The sequence below is a fragment of the Oncorhynchus masou genome, chromosome 17 (assembly GCF_036934945.1).
Source record: "Oncorhynchus masou masou isolate Uvic2021 chromosome 17, UVic_Omas_1.1, whole genome shotgun sequence".
NCBI lineage: Eukaryota > Metazoa > Chordata > Actinopteri > Salmoniformes > Salmonidae > Oncorhynchus > Oncorhynchus masou.
Window position 1 is genome coordinate 1206276 of NC_088228.1, and position 15000 is coordinate 1221275.

A 15000-nucleotide genomic window follows, 5' to 3' on the forward strand; every position below is an offset into this window, starting at 1 on the left:
GAATATTAATGTCTTAATGCCCTTCCATCAGTAGAATATTAATGTCCTTCCATCAGTAGAATATTAATGCCCTTCCATCAGTAGAATATTAATGTCCTTCCATCAGTAGAATATTAATGCCCTTCCATCAGTAGAATATTAATGCCCTACCATCAGTAGAATATTAATGCCCTTCCATCAGTAGAATATTAATGTCCTTCCATCAGTAGAATATTAATGCACTTCCATCAGTAGAATATTAATGCCCTTCCATCAGTAGAATATTAATGTCTTAATGTCCTTCCATCAGTAGAATATTAATGTCTTAATGTCCTTCCATCAGTAGAATATTAATGTCTTAATGTCCTTCCATCAGTAGAATATTAATGTCTTAATGTCCTTCCATCAGTAGAATATTAATGTCTTAATGTCCTTCCATCAGTAGAATATTAATGTCCTTCCATCAGTAGAATATTAATGCCCTTCCATCAGTAGAATATTAATGTCCTTCCATCAGTAGAATATTAATGCCCTTCCATCAGTAGAATATTAATGCCCTTCCATCAGTAGAATATTAATGCCCTTCCATCAGTAGAATATTAATGTCCTTCCATCAGTAGAATATTAATGTCTTAATGTCCTTCCATCAGTAGAATATTAATGTCCTTCCATCAGTAGAATATTAATGCCCTTCCATCAGTAGAATATTAATGTCCTTCCATCAGTAGAATATTAATGTCCTTCCATCAGTAGAATATTAATGTCCTTCCATCAGTAGAATATTAATGCCCTTCCATCAGTAGAATATTAATGCCCTTCCATCAGTAGAATATTAATGTCCTACCATCAGTAGAATATTAATGCCCTTCCATCAGTAGAATATTAATGTCCTTCCATCAGTAGAATATTAATGCCCTTCCATCAGTAGAATATTAATGTCCTTCCATCAGTAGAATATTAATGCCCTTCCATCAGTAGAATATTAATGTCCTTCCATCAGTAGAATATTAATGTCCTACCATCAGTAGAATATTAATGTCCTTCCATCAGTAGAATATTAATGTCCTTCCATCAGTAGAATATTAATGCCCTTCCATCAGTAGAATATTAATGTCCTACCATCAGTAGAATATTAATGTCCTTCCATCAGTAGAATATTAATGTCCTTCCATCAGTAGAATATTAATGTCCTACCATCAGTAGAATATTAATGTCCTTCCATCAGTAGAATATTAATGTCCTTCCATCAGTAGAATATTAATGTCCTTCCATCAGTAGAATATTAATGTCCTACCATCAGTAGAATATTAATGTCCTTCCATCAGTAGAATATTAATGTCCTACCATCAGTAGAATATTAATGTCCTTCCATCAGTAGAATATTAATGTCCTACCATCAGTAGAATATTAATGTCCTTCCATCAGTAGAATATTAATGTCCTTCCATCAGTAGAATATTAATGTCCTTCCATCAGTAGAATATTAATGCCCTTCCATCAGTAGAATATTAATGTCCTTCCATCAGTAGAATATTAATGCCCTTCCATCAGTAGAATATTAATGCCCTTCCATCAGTAGAATATTAATGCCCTTCCATCAGTAGAATATTAATGTCCTACCATCAGTAGAATATTAATGTCCTACCATCAGTAGAATATTAAAACAGTAGATTCAGGGCCTTCAGAAAGACACCCCTTGACTCTTTCCATATTACATTATTGTTTAAAAGGGTCTGAATACTTTCAGAATGTATATAATCACAACTGGGTTCAATGTGGATTTGCCTTTCTGTTTTTAGTTTATTTTTTCATTTGTGTATTTACAAATACAGAGCCCAAAACAATTCCTTTGATTTGAGTATTTACAAATACAGAGGCCAAAACAATTCCTTTGATTTGAGTATTTACAAATACAGAGCCCAAAACAATTCCTTTGATTTGAGTATTTACAAATACAGAGCCCAAAACAATTCCTTTGATTTGAATGTTATTTGTAAAAACCAAATAGTCGACCAAATTGTATTAAAGATTTTCAAGTACTTCTTTCAAATCAAATGCTATTTTCCAATAAAATGCATGGGAGTGTCTATTTCCAAAAGAAAAATGTTCAACTGCTTGTCTTTTCAAATGAAATATACTGTACCTGAATATGTGAAAGTCATTGAGATATTTGAACCCTGGTCTTGATATAACCACATAAGATACCAGAAATGTTTTACAGTGAGCAGTATTTAATCGCAAGTTAACAAACAGTTTATAGCGTCTCCTCCTGTAACAATGACTCACATCAACTCCTGCAGGTCCGGGAGGCCCAACTGGTCCCTGTAGACAGAGACAGAGACAGAGACAGAGACAGAGACAGAGACAGAGAGAGAGACAGAGAGAGAGACAGAGAGAGAGACAGAGACAGAGACAGAGACAGAGACAGAGAGAGAGACAGAGACAGAGACAGAGAAAGAGAGGAAGAGGGAGAGAGACAGAGAGAGAGGGAGAGAGAGAGGGAGAGAGAGAGAGGGAGAGGGAGAGAGACAGAGAGAGAGAGGGAGAGAGAGAGAGACAGAGAGAGAGAGAGACAGAGAGACAGAGAGAGAGAGAGAGAGAGAGGGAGAGGGAGAGAGACAGAGAGAGAGAGGGAGAGAGAGAGACAGAGAGAGAGAGAGGGAGAGAGAGAGAGACAGGGAGAGAGAGAGAGAGAGGAATAGAGAGAGAGAGAGACAGAGAGGGAGAGGGAGAGACAGAGAGAGAGAGAGGGAGAGAAAGAGAGACAGAGAGAGAGAGAGAGAGAGAGAGAGAGAGAGACAGAGAGAGAGAGGGAGAGAGAGAGAGAGAGACAGACAGACAGACAGACAGACAGACAGACAGACAAAGAGAGAGAGAGAGAGAGAGAGAGAGAGAGAGAGAGAGAGAAGAGGAGTGAGCCATTCTTCATTACCTTATAGGGACAAAACTAATGTCAGATCTTATTTAGTCGCAGGAGGGACATCATCCTGCAGCAGGACGATTTGAATGAATATTTAGAATAGCCGACAGGAAGCGGTGCTTCTCGGCTACACAATGCAGTAACGTACCTACATTGTACATTAAACTGTTCCAGCACCCACCCCGTGGACCAACTAGCAATTTATACCATTTATGCCAGTCTAATGGTGGTCCCGACAGAGCCCTAAAATAGGGGGGGGGGGTTGGGGGCACAAACACGTTTACATATAGGATGGTATCTGTGACTGGGTGTTGCATACAGCAGGCCTATCAAATGGACTGGCATGTACACGCCTCTTTCAAACCATGATGCTAGGAGAGAAGAGGAAATGATGACGGATCAAGCTGTGTATAGGTTAGAAGAGGAGCCCTACTGCAATAGATGAATGGGGCTAGTAGAGAAGCCCTACTGTAATAGATGAATGGGGCTAGTTGGTGTCAAAGCCCTACTGTAATAGATGAATGGGGCTAGTTAGGGTCAAAGCCCTACTGTAATAGATGAATGGGGCTAGTTAGTGTCAAAGCCCTACTGTAATAGATGAATGGGGCTAGTTAGTGTAATAGCGCTACTGTAATAAATGAATTGGGCTAGTTAGTGTAGGAGCCCTACTGTAATAGATGAATGGAGCAAGTTAGTGTCAAAGCCCTACTGTAAAAGATGAATGGGGCTAGTAGAGGAGCCCTACTGTAATAGATGAATGGGGCTAGTTAGTGTAGAAGCTCTACTGTAGTAGATGAAAGGGGCTAGTTAGTGTAGTGGCCCTACTGTAATAGATGAATGGGGCTAGTTAGTGTAGACGCCCTACTGTAATAGATGAATGGGGCTAGTTAGTGTAGAAGCCCTACTGTAATAGATGAATGGGGCTAGTAGAGGAGACCTACTGTAATAGATGAATGGGGCTAGTTAGTGTAGAAGCTCTACTGTAGTAGATGAAAGGGGCTAGTTAGTGTAGTGGCCCTACTGTAATAGATGAATGGGGCTAGTTAGTGTAGACGCCCTACTGTAATAGATGAATGGGGCTAGTTAGTGTAGAAGCCCTACTGTAATAGATGAATGGGGCTAGTAGAGGAGACCTACTGTAATAGATGAATGGGGCTAGTTAGTGTAGAAGCTCTACTGTAGTAGATGAAAGGGGCTAGTTAGTGTAGTGGCCCTACTGTAATAGATGAATGGGGCTAGTTAGTGTAGTAGCCCTACTGTAATAGATTAATGGGGCTGGTTAGTGTAGACGCCCTACTGTAATAGATGAATGGGGCTAGTAGAGGAGACCTACTGTAATAGATGAATGGGGCTAGTTAGTGTAGTAGCCCTACTGTAATAGATGAAAGGGGCTAGTTAGTGTAGTGGCCCTACTGTAATAGATGAATGGGGCTAGTTAGTGTAGTAGCCCTACTGTAGTAGATGAAATTGGGGAGTTAGTGTAGAAGCCCTACTGTAATAGATGAATGGGGCTAGTTAGTGTAATAGCGCTACTGTAATAAATGAATTGGGCTAGTTAGTGTAGGAGCCCTACTGTAATAGATTAATGGGGCTGGTTAGTGTAGACGCCCTACTGTAATAGATGAATGGGGCTAGTTAGTGTAGAAGCCCTACTGTAATAGATGAATGGGGCTAGTAGAGGAGACCTACTGTAATAGATGAATGGGGCTAGTTAGTGTAGTAGCCCTACTGTAATAGATGAAAGGGGCTAGTTAGTGTAGTGGCCCTGCTGTAATAGATGAATGGGGCTAGTTAGTGTAGTAGCCCTACTGTAGTAGATGAAATTGGGGAGTTAGTGTAGAAGCCCTACTGTAATAGATGAATGGGGCTAGTTAGTGTAATAGCGCTACTGTAATAAATGAATTGGGCTAGTTAGTGTAGGAGCCCTACTGTAATAGATGAATGGGGCTAGTTAGTGTAGGAGCCCTACTGTAATAGATGAATGGGGCTAGTAGAGAATCCCTACTGTAATAGATGAATGGGGCTAGTGTAGGAGCCCTACTGCAATAGATGAATGGGGCTAGTAGAGGATGCCTACTGTAATATATGAATGGGGCTAGTTAGTGTATTAGCTCTACTGTAAATAGATGAATGGGGCTAGTAGAGGAGCTCTACTGTAATAGATGAATGGGGCTAGTTAGTACAGTAGCCCTACTGTAATAGATGAATGGGGCTAGTTGGTGTCAAAGCCCTACTGTAATAGATGAATGGGGCTAGTTGGTGTCAAAGCCCTACTGTAATAGATGAATGGGGCTAGTTAGGGTCAAAGCCCTACTGTAATAGATGAATGGGGCTAGTCAGTGTCAAAGCCCTACTGTAATAGATGAATGGGGCTAGGTAGTGCAGTAACCCTACTGTAATAGATGAATGGGGCTAGTTAGTGTAGAAGCCCTACTGTAATAGATGAATGGGGCTAGTTAGTGTAGAAGCCCTACTATAATAGATGAAATGGGCTAGTAGAGGATCCCTACTGTAATAGATGAATGGAGCAAGTTAGTGTCAAAGCCCTACTGTAAAAGATGAATGGGGCTAGTAGAGGAGCCCTACTGTAATAGATGAATGGGGCTAGTTAGTGTAGAAGCTCTACTGTAGTAGATGAAAGGGGCTAGTTAGTGTAGTGGCCCTACTGTAATAGATGAATGGGGCTAGTTAGTGTAGACGCCCTACTGTAATAGATGAATGGGGCTAGTTAGTGTAGAAGCCCTACTGTAATAGATGAATGGGGCTAGTAGAGGAGACCTACTGTAATAGATGAATGGGGCTAGTTAGTGTAGAAGCTCTACTGTAGTAGATGAAAGGGGCTAGTTAGTGTAGTGGCCCTACTGTAATAGATGAATGGGGCGAGTTAGTGTAGTAGCCCTACTGTAATAGATTAATGGGGCTGGTTAGTGTAGACGCCCTACTGTAATAGATGAATGGGGCTAGTTAGTGTAGAAGCCCTACTGTAATAGATGAATGGGGCTAGTAGAGGAGACCTACTGTAATAGATGAATGGGGCTAGTTAGTGTAGTAGCCCTACTGTAATAGATGAAAGGGGCTAGTTAGTGTAGTGGCCCTACTGTAATAGATGAATGGGGCTAGTTAGTGTAGTAGCCCTACTGTAGTAGATGAAATTGGGGAGTTAGTGTAGAAGCCCTACTGTAATAGATGAATGGGGCAAGTTCATGTCAAAGCCCTACTGTAAAAGATGAATGGGGCTTGTAGAGGAGCCTTACTGTAATAAATGAATGGGGCTAGTTAGTTTAGGAGCCCTACTGTAACAGATGAATGGGGCTCGTTAGTGTAGTAGCGCTACTGTAATAGATGAATGGGGCTAGTTAGTGTAGTAACCCTACTGTAGTAGATGAATGAGGCTAGTAGAGGAGCCCTACTGTAATAGATGAAAGGGGCTAGTTAGTGTAGTGGCCCTACAGGGTCTTTCAATAGTTCTACGTCTCTCTGATTCAGGGTCTTTCAATAGTTCTACATCTCTCTCTGCTTCAACAACAGGGTCTTTCAATAGTTCTACGTCTCTCTGCTTCAACAACAGGGTCTTTCAATAGTTCTACGTCTCTCTCTGCTTCAACAACAGGGTCTTTCAATAGTTCTACGTCTCTCTCTGCTTCAACAACAGGGTCTTTCAATAGTTCTACGTCTCCCTCTGCTTCAACAACAGGGTCTTTCAATAGTTCTACGTCTCTCTGCTTCAGGGTCTTTCAATAGTTCTACGTCTCTCTGATTCAGGGTCTTTCTATTGTTATACGCCTCTCTGCTTCAACAACAGGGTCTTTCAATAGTTCTACGTCTCTCTGCTTCAGGGTCTTTCAATAGTTCTACGTCTCTCTGCTTCAGGGTCTTTCAATAGTTCTACGTCTCTCTGCTTCAGGGACTTTCAATAGTTCTATGTCTCTCTCTGCTTCAGGGTCTTTCAATAGTTCTACGTCTCTCTCTGCTTCAACAACAGGGTCTTTCAATAGTTCTATGTCTCTCTGCTTCAACAACATGGTCTTTCAATAGTTCTACGTCTCTCTGCTTCAACAACAGGGTCTTTCAATAGTTCTACGTCTCTCTGCTTCAACAACAGGGTCTTTCAATAGTTCTACGTCTCTCTCTGCTTCAACAACAGGGTCTTTCAATAGTTCTACGTCTCTCTCTGCTTCAACAACAGGGTCTTTCAATAGTTCTACGTCTCCCTCTGCTTCAACAACAGGGTCTTTCAATAGTTCTTGTCTCCCTCTGCTTCAACAACATGGTCTTTCAATAGTTCTACGTCTCTCTGCTTCAACAACAGGGTCTTTCAACAGTTCTACATCTCTCTCTGCTTCAACAACAGGGTCTTTCAATAGTTCTACGTCTCTCTCTGCTTCAGGGTCTTTCAATAGTTCTACGTCTCTCTCTGCTTCAACAACAGGGTCTTTCAATAGTTTTACGTCCCTCTGCTTCAGGGTCTTTCAATAGATCTACGCCTCTCTGCTTCAGGGTCTTTCAATAGTTCTACGTCTCTCTGCTTCAACAACAGGGTCTTTCAATAGTTCTTGTCTCCCTCTGCTTCAACAACAGGGTCTTTCAATAGTCCTACGTCTCTCTCTGCTTCAACAACAGGGTCTTTCAATAGTTCTATGTCTCTCTCTGCTTCAACAACAGGGTCTTTCAATAGTTCTACGTCTCTCTGCTTCAACAACAGGGTCTTTCAATAGTTCTACGTCTCTCTCTGCTTCAACAACAGGGTCTTTCAATAGTTCTATGTCTCTCTCTGCTTCAACAACAGGGTCTTTCAATAGTTCTACGTCTCTCTGCTTCAGGGTCTTTCAATAGTTCTACGTCTCTCTGATTCAGGGTCTTTCTATTGTTATACGCCTCTCTGCTTCAACAACAGGGTCTTTCAATAGTTCTACGTCTCTCTGCTTCAGGGTCTTTCAATAGTTCTACGTCTCTCTGCTTCAGGGTCTTTCAATAGTTCTACGTCTCTCTCTGCTTCAACAACAGGGTCTTTCAATAGTTCTACGTCCCTCTGCTTCAGGGTCTTTCAATAGTTCTACGCCTCTCTGCTTCAGGGTCTTTCAATAGTTCTACGTCTCTCTCTGCTTCAACAACAGGGTCTTTCAATAGTTCTATGTCTCTCTCTGCTTCAACAACAGGGTCTTTCAATAGTTCTACGTCTCTCTGCTTCAGGGTCTTTCAATAGTTCTACGTCTCTCTGCTTCAGGGTCTTTCAATAGTTCTACGTCTCTCTCTGCTTCAGGGTCTTTCAAAAGTTTTACATCTCCCTCTTTTCCTCCTTCCATTGCCCTCACTCCCATCTGTTTGTTTCAAGTAGAGAATATTCAATTTACGAGCATTTTTTCTTGACGAAGAGGATACAACCACACGCACAAGCACGCACACAAGCACGCACACAGCAGTTAATTGTAGGCTGAGTGTAGCACACTTCCCACAAACACATAACTCAAACTGTTTATCCTATAAATATGCAGCCGAGCCACTGGCCAGGGAAAAACAGAGGGGGAGAGACTGCAACCCCTCTCTCTCTCTGTCTCTCTCTCTGTCTCTCTGTCTCTCTGACTCTCTGTCTCTCTGTCTCTCTGCCTGTCTCTCTGACTCTCTGTCTCTCTGTCTATCTGTCTCTCTGACTCTCTGTCTCTCTCACACCATCTCTCCGTCTCTCTTTAAATAATAATAAGTTGAATTTATAACAAAGAAAAAAAATCTCCAAGTGCTACATTGAGTGCATCTCTCTGTCTCTCTCTCCGTGTCTCTGTTTCTCTCTGTCTCTCTGTCTCTCTGTCTATCTCTCTCTGTCTCGCTGTCTGTCTGCCTCTCTCCATCCATCCATCTATAGAAGAGGGTGGGCCAGCCCTGGGAGCCTGGTTCCTGTCTGTGTTTTTTCCAATAGGTTCCTTCCATCTCGACAGTTTTTCCTAGTCACTGTGCTTCTGCCACTGCATTGCTTGCTCTATGGGGTTCAAGGCTGGGAATCTGTAAAGCTCTATGGGGTTCAAGGCTGGGAATCTGTAAAGCTCTATGGGGTTCAAGGCTGGGAATCTGTAAAGCTCTATGGGGTTCAAGGCTGGGAATCTGTAAAGCTCTATGGGGTTCAAGGCTGGGAATCTGTAAAGCTCTATGGGGTTCAAGGCTGGGAATCTGTAAAGCTCTATGGGGTTCAAGGCTGGGAATCTGTAAAGCTCTATGGGGTTCAAGGCTGGGAATCTGTAAAGCTCTATGGGGTTCAAGGCTGGGAATCTGTAAAGCTCTATGGGGTTCAAGGCTGGGAATCTGTAAAGCTCTATGGGGTTCAAGGCTGGGAATCTGTAAAGCTCTATGGGGTTCAAGGCTGGGAATCTGTAAAGCTCTATGGGGTTCAAGGCTGGGAATCTGTAAAGCTCTATGGGGTTCAAGGCTGGGAATCTGTAAAGCTCTATGGGGTTCAAGGCTGGGAATCTGTAAAGCTCTATGGGGTTCAAGGCTGGGAATCTGTAAAGCTCTATGGGGTTCAAGGCTGGGAATCTGTAAAGCTCTATGGGGTTCAAGGCTGGGAATCTGTAAAGCTCTATGGGGTTCAAGGCTGGGAATCTGTAAAGCTCTATGGGGTTCAAGGCTGGGAATCTGTAAAGCTCTATGGGGTTCAAGGCTGGGAATCTGTAAAGTACTTTGTGACAACTGCTGATGTAAAAAGGGCTTTATAAAATAAATGTAATTGATTTCTCTGTCTTACCGGGTTTCCTTCAGGTCCTCGGTGACCTTTGGCTCCTTTGTTCCCTGGGAGTCCTGGGGAGTCGTTCTGCAGAGGAGAGACAGGTAGAGACTTAGTAACACACACAGGTAGAGACTTAGTAACACACACAGGTAGAGACTTAGTAACACACACAGGTAGAGACTTAGTAACACACACAGGTAGAGACTTAGTAACACACACAGGTAGAGACTTAGTAACACACACAGGTAGAGACTTAGTAACACACACAGGTAGAGACTTAGTAACACACAATACAGGTGGTGAAACTTTGACAAAGTGTTGTGAGAGAGGGTGAGACAGACAACTGATGAGTAACCTATATTATTATCTCTGGGGTCAAAGTTCACTCAAAACAGGTGGAATATACTGTCTACTGCCAGACTAGTGACGACTGTCTACTGCCTGACTAGTGACTACTGTCTACTGCCTGACTAATAACTACTGTCTACTGCCTGACTAGTGACTACTGTCTACTGCCTGACTAGTAACTACTGTCTACTGTCTACTGTATACTGTCTACTGCCTGACGAGTGACTAGTGACAACTGTCTACTGTCTACTGCCTGACTAGTGACTACTGCCTGACTAGTGACTACTGTCTACTGTCTGACTAGTGACTACTGTCTACTGTCTACTGCCTGACTAGTGACTACTGTCTACTGTCTGACTAGTGACTACTGTCTACTGTCTACTGTCTACTGTATACTGTCTACTGTCTGACTAGTGACTACTGTCTGACTAGTGACTACTGTCTACTGTCTACTGTCTACTGTATACTGTCTACTGCCTGACGAGTGACTAGTGACAACTGTCTACTGTCTACTGTCTACTGTCGACTGTATACTGTCTACTGTCTGACTAGTGACTACTGTCTGACTAGTGACTACTGTCTACTGCCTGACTAGTGACTACTGTCTACTGCCTGACTAGTGACTACTGTCTACTGCCTACTGTCTGACTAGTGACTACTGTCTGACTAGTGACTACTGTCTACTGACTACTGCCTGACTAGTGACTACTGTCTACTGTCTACTGTCTGACTAGTGACTACTGTCTGACTAGTGACTACTGTCTACTGACTACTGTCTGACTAGTGACTACTGTCTACTGCCTACTGTCTGACTAGTGACTACTGTCTACTGCCTGACGAGTGACTACTGTCTACTGCCTGACGAGTGACTAGTGACTACTGTCTGACTAGTGACTACTGTCTACTGACTACTGCCTGACTAGTGACTACTGTCTACTGTCTACTGTCTGACTAGTGACTACTGTCTGACTAGTGACTACTGTCTACTGACTACTGCCTGACTAGTGACTACTGTCTACTGTCTACTGTCTGACTAGTGACTACTGTCTGACTAGTGTCTACTGTCTACTGCCTGACTAGTGACTACTGTCTACAGTCTGACTAGTGACTACTGTCTACTGTCTACTGTCTACTGACTACTGTCTACTGTCTACTGTCTACTGACTACTGTCTGACTACTGTCTACTGTCTATTGACTACTGTCTACTGTCTGACTAGTGACTACTGTCTACTGACTACTGCCTGACTAGTGACTACTGTCTACTGTCTGACTAGTGACTACTGTCTACTGACTACTGACTACTGTCTGACTAGTGACTACTGTCTACTGTCTGACTAGTGACTACTGACTACTGCCTGACTAGTGACTACTGTCTACTGCCTGACGAGTGACTAGTGACAACTGTCTACTGTCTACTGCCTGACTAGTGACTACTGTCTACTGACTACTGTCTACTGACTACTGACTACTGTCTGACTACTGTCTACTGTCTGACTAGTGACTACTGTCTGACTAGTGACTACTGTCTACTGTCTACTGCCTGACTAGTGACTACTGTCTACTGTCTGACTAGTGACTACTGTCTACTGTCTGACTAGTGACTACTGTCTACTGCCTGACTAGTGACTACTGTCTACTGTCTGACTAGTGACTACTGTCTACTGTCTACTGTCTACTGCCTGACTAGTGACTACTGTCTACTGCCTGACTAGTGACTACTGTCTACTGACTACTGTCTACTGCCTGACTAGTGACTACTGTCTACTGTCTATACTGTCTACTGCCTGACTAGTGACTACTGTCTACTGTCTGACTAGTGACTACTGTCTACTGCCTGACTAGTGACTACTGTCTACTGTATACTGTCTACTGCCTGACTACTGACTACTGTCTACTGTCTGACTAGTGACTACTGTCTACTGACTACTGTCTACTGTCTGACTACTGACTACTGTCTACTGACTACTGTCTACTGACTACTGTCTACTGTCTGACTACTGTCTACTGTCTACTGCCTGACTAGTGACGACTGTCTACTGACTACTGCCTGACTAGTGACTACTGACTACTGTCTACTGACTACTGTCTACTGACTACTGTCTACTGTCTGACTAGTGTCTACTGTCTACTGCCTGACGAGTGACGACTGTCTACTGACTACTGTCTACTGTCTGACTAGTGTCTACTGTCTACTGCCTGACTAGTGACTACTGCCTGACTAGTGACTACTGTCTACTGTCTGACTAGTGACTACTGTCTACTGACTACTGTCTACTGTCTGACTAGTGTCTACTGTCTACTGTCTGACGAGTGACTACTGTCTACTGACTACTGTCTACTGTCTGACTAGTGTCTACTGTCTACTGCCTGACTAGTAACTACTGCCTGACTAGTGACGACTGTCTACTGACTACTGCCTGACTAGTGACTACTGTCTACTGTCTGACTAGTGACTACTGTCTACTGACTACTGTCTACTGTCTGACTAGTGTCTACTGTCTACTGTCTGACGAGTGACTACTGTCTACTGACTACTGTCTACTGTCTGACTAGTGTCTACTGTCTACTGCCTGACTAGTAACTACTGCCTGACTAGTGACTACTGTCTACTGCCTGACTAGTGACTACTGTCTACTGTCTGACTAGTGTCTACTGTCTACTGTCTGATGAGTGACTACTGTCTACTGACTACTGTCTACTGTCTGACTAGTGTCTACTGTCTACTGTCTGATGAGTGACTACTGTCTACTGACTACTGTCTACTGTCTGACTACTGACTACTGTCTACTGCCTGACTAGTGACTACTGTCTACTGCCTGACTAGTGACTACTGTCTACTGCCTGACTAGTGACTACTGTCTACTGACTACTGTCTACTGTCTGACTAGTGACTACTGTCTACTGCCTGACTAGTGACTACTGTCTACTGTCTGACTAGTGACTACTGTCTACTGACTACTGTCTACTGTCTGACTAGTGACTACTGTCTACTGCCTGACTAGTGACTACTGTCTACTGCCTGACTAGTGACTACTGTCTACTGACTACTGTCTACTGTCTGACTAGTGTCTACTGTCTACTGTCTGACTAGTGTCTACTGTCTACTGTCTGACTAGTGTCTACTGTCTACTGTCTGACTAGTGTCTACTGTCTACTGTCTGACTAGTGACGACTGTCTACTGACTACTGTCTACTGCCTGACTAGTGACTACTGTCTACTGTCTGACTAGTGACTACTGCCTCACTAGTGACTACTGTCTACTGTCTGACTAGTGACTACTGTCTACTGACTACTGTCTACTGCCAGACTAGTGACAACTGTCTATTGCCTGACTAGTAACTACTGTATACTGTCGACTGCCTGACTAGTAACTACTGTCTACTGTCTACTGTATACTGTCTACGGCCTGACGAGTGACTACTGTCGACTGCCAGACTAGTAACTACTGTCTACTGTATACTGTCTACTGCCTGACGAGTGACTACTGTCTACTGCCAGACTAGTAACTACTGTCTACTGACTACTGTCTACTGTCTGACTAGTGTCTACTGTCTACTGTCTGACTAGTGTCTACTGTCTACTGTCTGACTAGTGTCTACTGTCTACTGTCTGACTAGTGTCTACTGTCTACTGTCTGACTAGTGACGACTGTCTACTGACTACTGTCTACTGCCTGACTAGTGACTACTGTCTACTGTCTGACTAGTGACTACTGCCTGACTAGTGACTACTGTCTACTGTCTGACTAGTGACTACTGTCTACTGACTACTGTCTACTGCCAGACTAGTGACAACTGTCTACTGCCTGACTAGTAACTACTGTATACTGTCGACTGCCTGACTAGTAACTACTGTCTACTGTCTACTGTATACTGTCTACGGCCTGACGAGTGACTACTGTCGACTGCCAGACTAGTAACTACTGTCTACTGTATACTGTCTACTGCCTGACGAGTGACTACTGTCTACTGCCAGACTAGTAACTACTGTCTACTGTATACTGTCTGACTAGTGACTACTGTCTACTGTCTACTGACTACTGCCTGACTAGTGACTACTGTCTACTGCCTGACTAGTGACGACTGTCTACTGACTACTGCCTGACTAGTGACTAGTGACGACTGTCTACTGACTACTGCCTGACTAGTGACTACTGTCTACTGCCTGACTAGTGACTACTGTCTACTGTCTACTGTCTGACTAGTGACTACTCTCTACTGTCTACTGCCTGACTAGTGACTACTGTCTACTGCCTGACTAGTGACTACTGTCTACTGTCTACTGTCTGACTAGTGACGACTGTCTACTGTCTACTGTCTGACTAGTGACTACTGTCTACTGTCTACTGCCTGACTAGTGACTAGTGACGACTGTCTACTGTCTACTGTCTGACTAGTGACTACTGTCTACTGCCTGACTAGTGACGACTGTCTACTGACTACTGTCTGACTAGTGACTACTGTCTACTGTCTGACTAGTGACGACTGTCTACTGTCTACTGTCTGACTAGTGACTACTGTCTACTGTCTACTGTCTGACTAGTGACTACTGTCTACTGTCTGACTACTGTCTACTGTCTGACTAGTGACTACTGTCTGACTAGTGACGACTGTCTACTGTCTACTGTCTGACTAGTGACTACTGTCTACTGTCTACTGTCTGACTAGTGACTACTGTCTACTGTCTGTCTACTGTCTACTGTCTGACTAGTGACTACTGTCTACTGTCTGACTAGTGACTACTGTCTACTGCCTGACTAGTGACTACTGCCTGACTAGTGACTACTGTCTACTGCCTGACTAGTGACTACTGACTACTGCCTGACTAGTGACTACTGACTACTGTCTGACTAGTGACTACTGCCTGACTACTGTCTGACTAGTGACTAATGCCTGACTAGTGACTACTGTCTACTGTCTGACTAGTGACTACTGTCTACTGACTACTGTCTACTGCCTGACTAGTGACTACTGTCTACTGACTGACTAGTGACGACTGTCTACTGACTACTGACTACTGTCTACTGCCTGACTAGTGACT

The 15000-nt window shown here is 43.3% G+C and overlaps 1 protein-coding gene across 1 annotated transcript in view; it reads right to left on the bottom strand.

The window, feature by feature from the left end:
- Nucleotides 1–15000, bottom strand: part of LOC135558306 (collagen alpha-1(VI) chain-like) — a 77784-nt gene that overhangs the window by 9816 nt on the left and 52968 nt on the right. The window contains exons 24-25 of the mRNA XM_064992030.1: nt 9629–9694; nt 2265–2300 (exon numbers count right to left, since the gene is read on the bottom strand). Coding sequence (XP_064848102.1) covers nt 2265–2300; nt 9629–9694 — 102 coding nt within the window. The remainder of the gene's footprint in view (nt 1–2264; nt 2301–9628; nt 9695–15000) is intronic.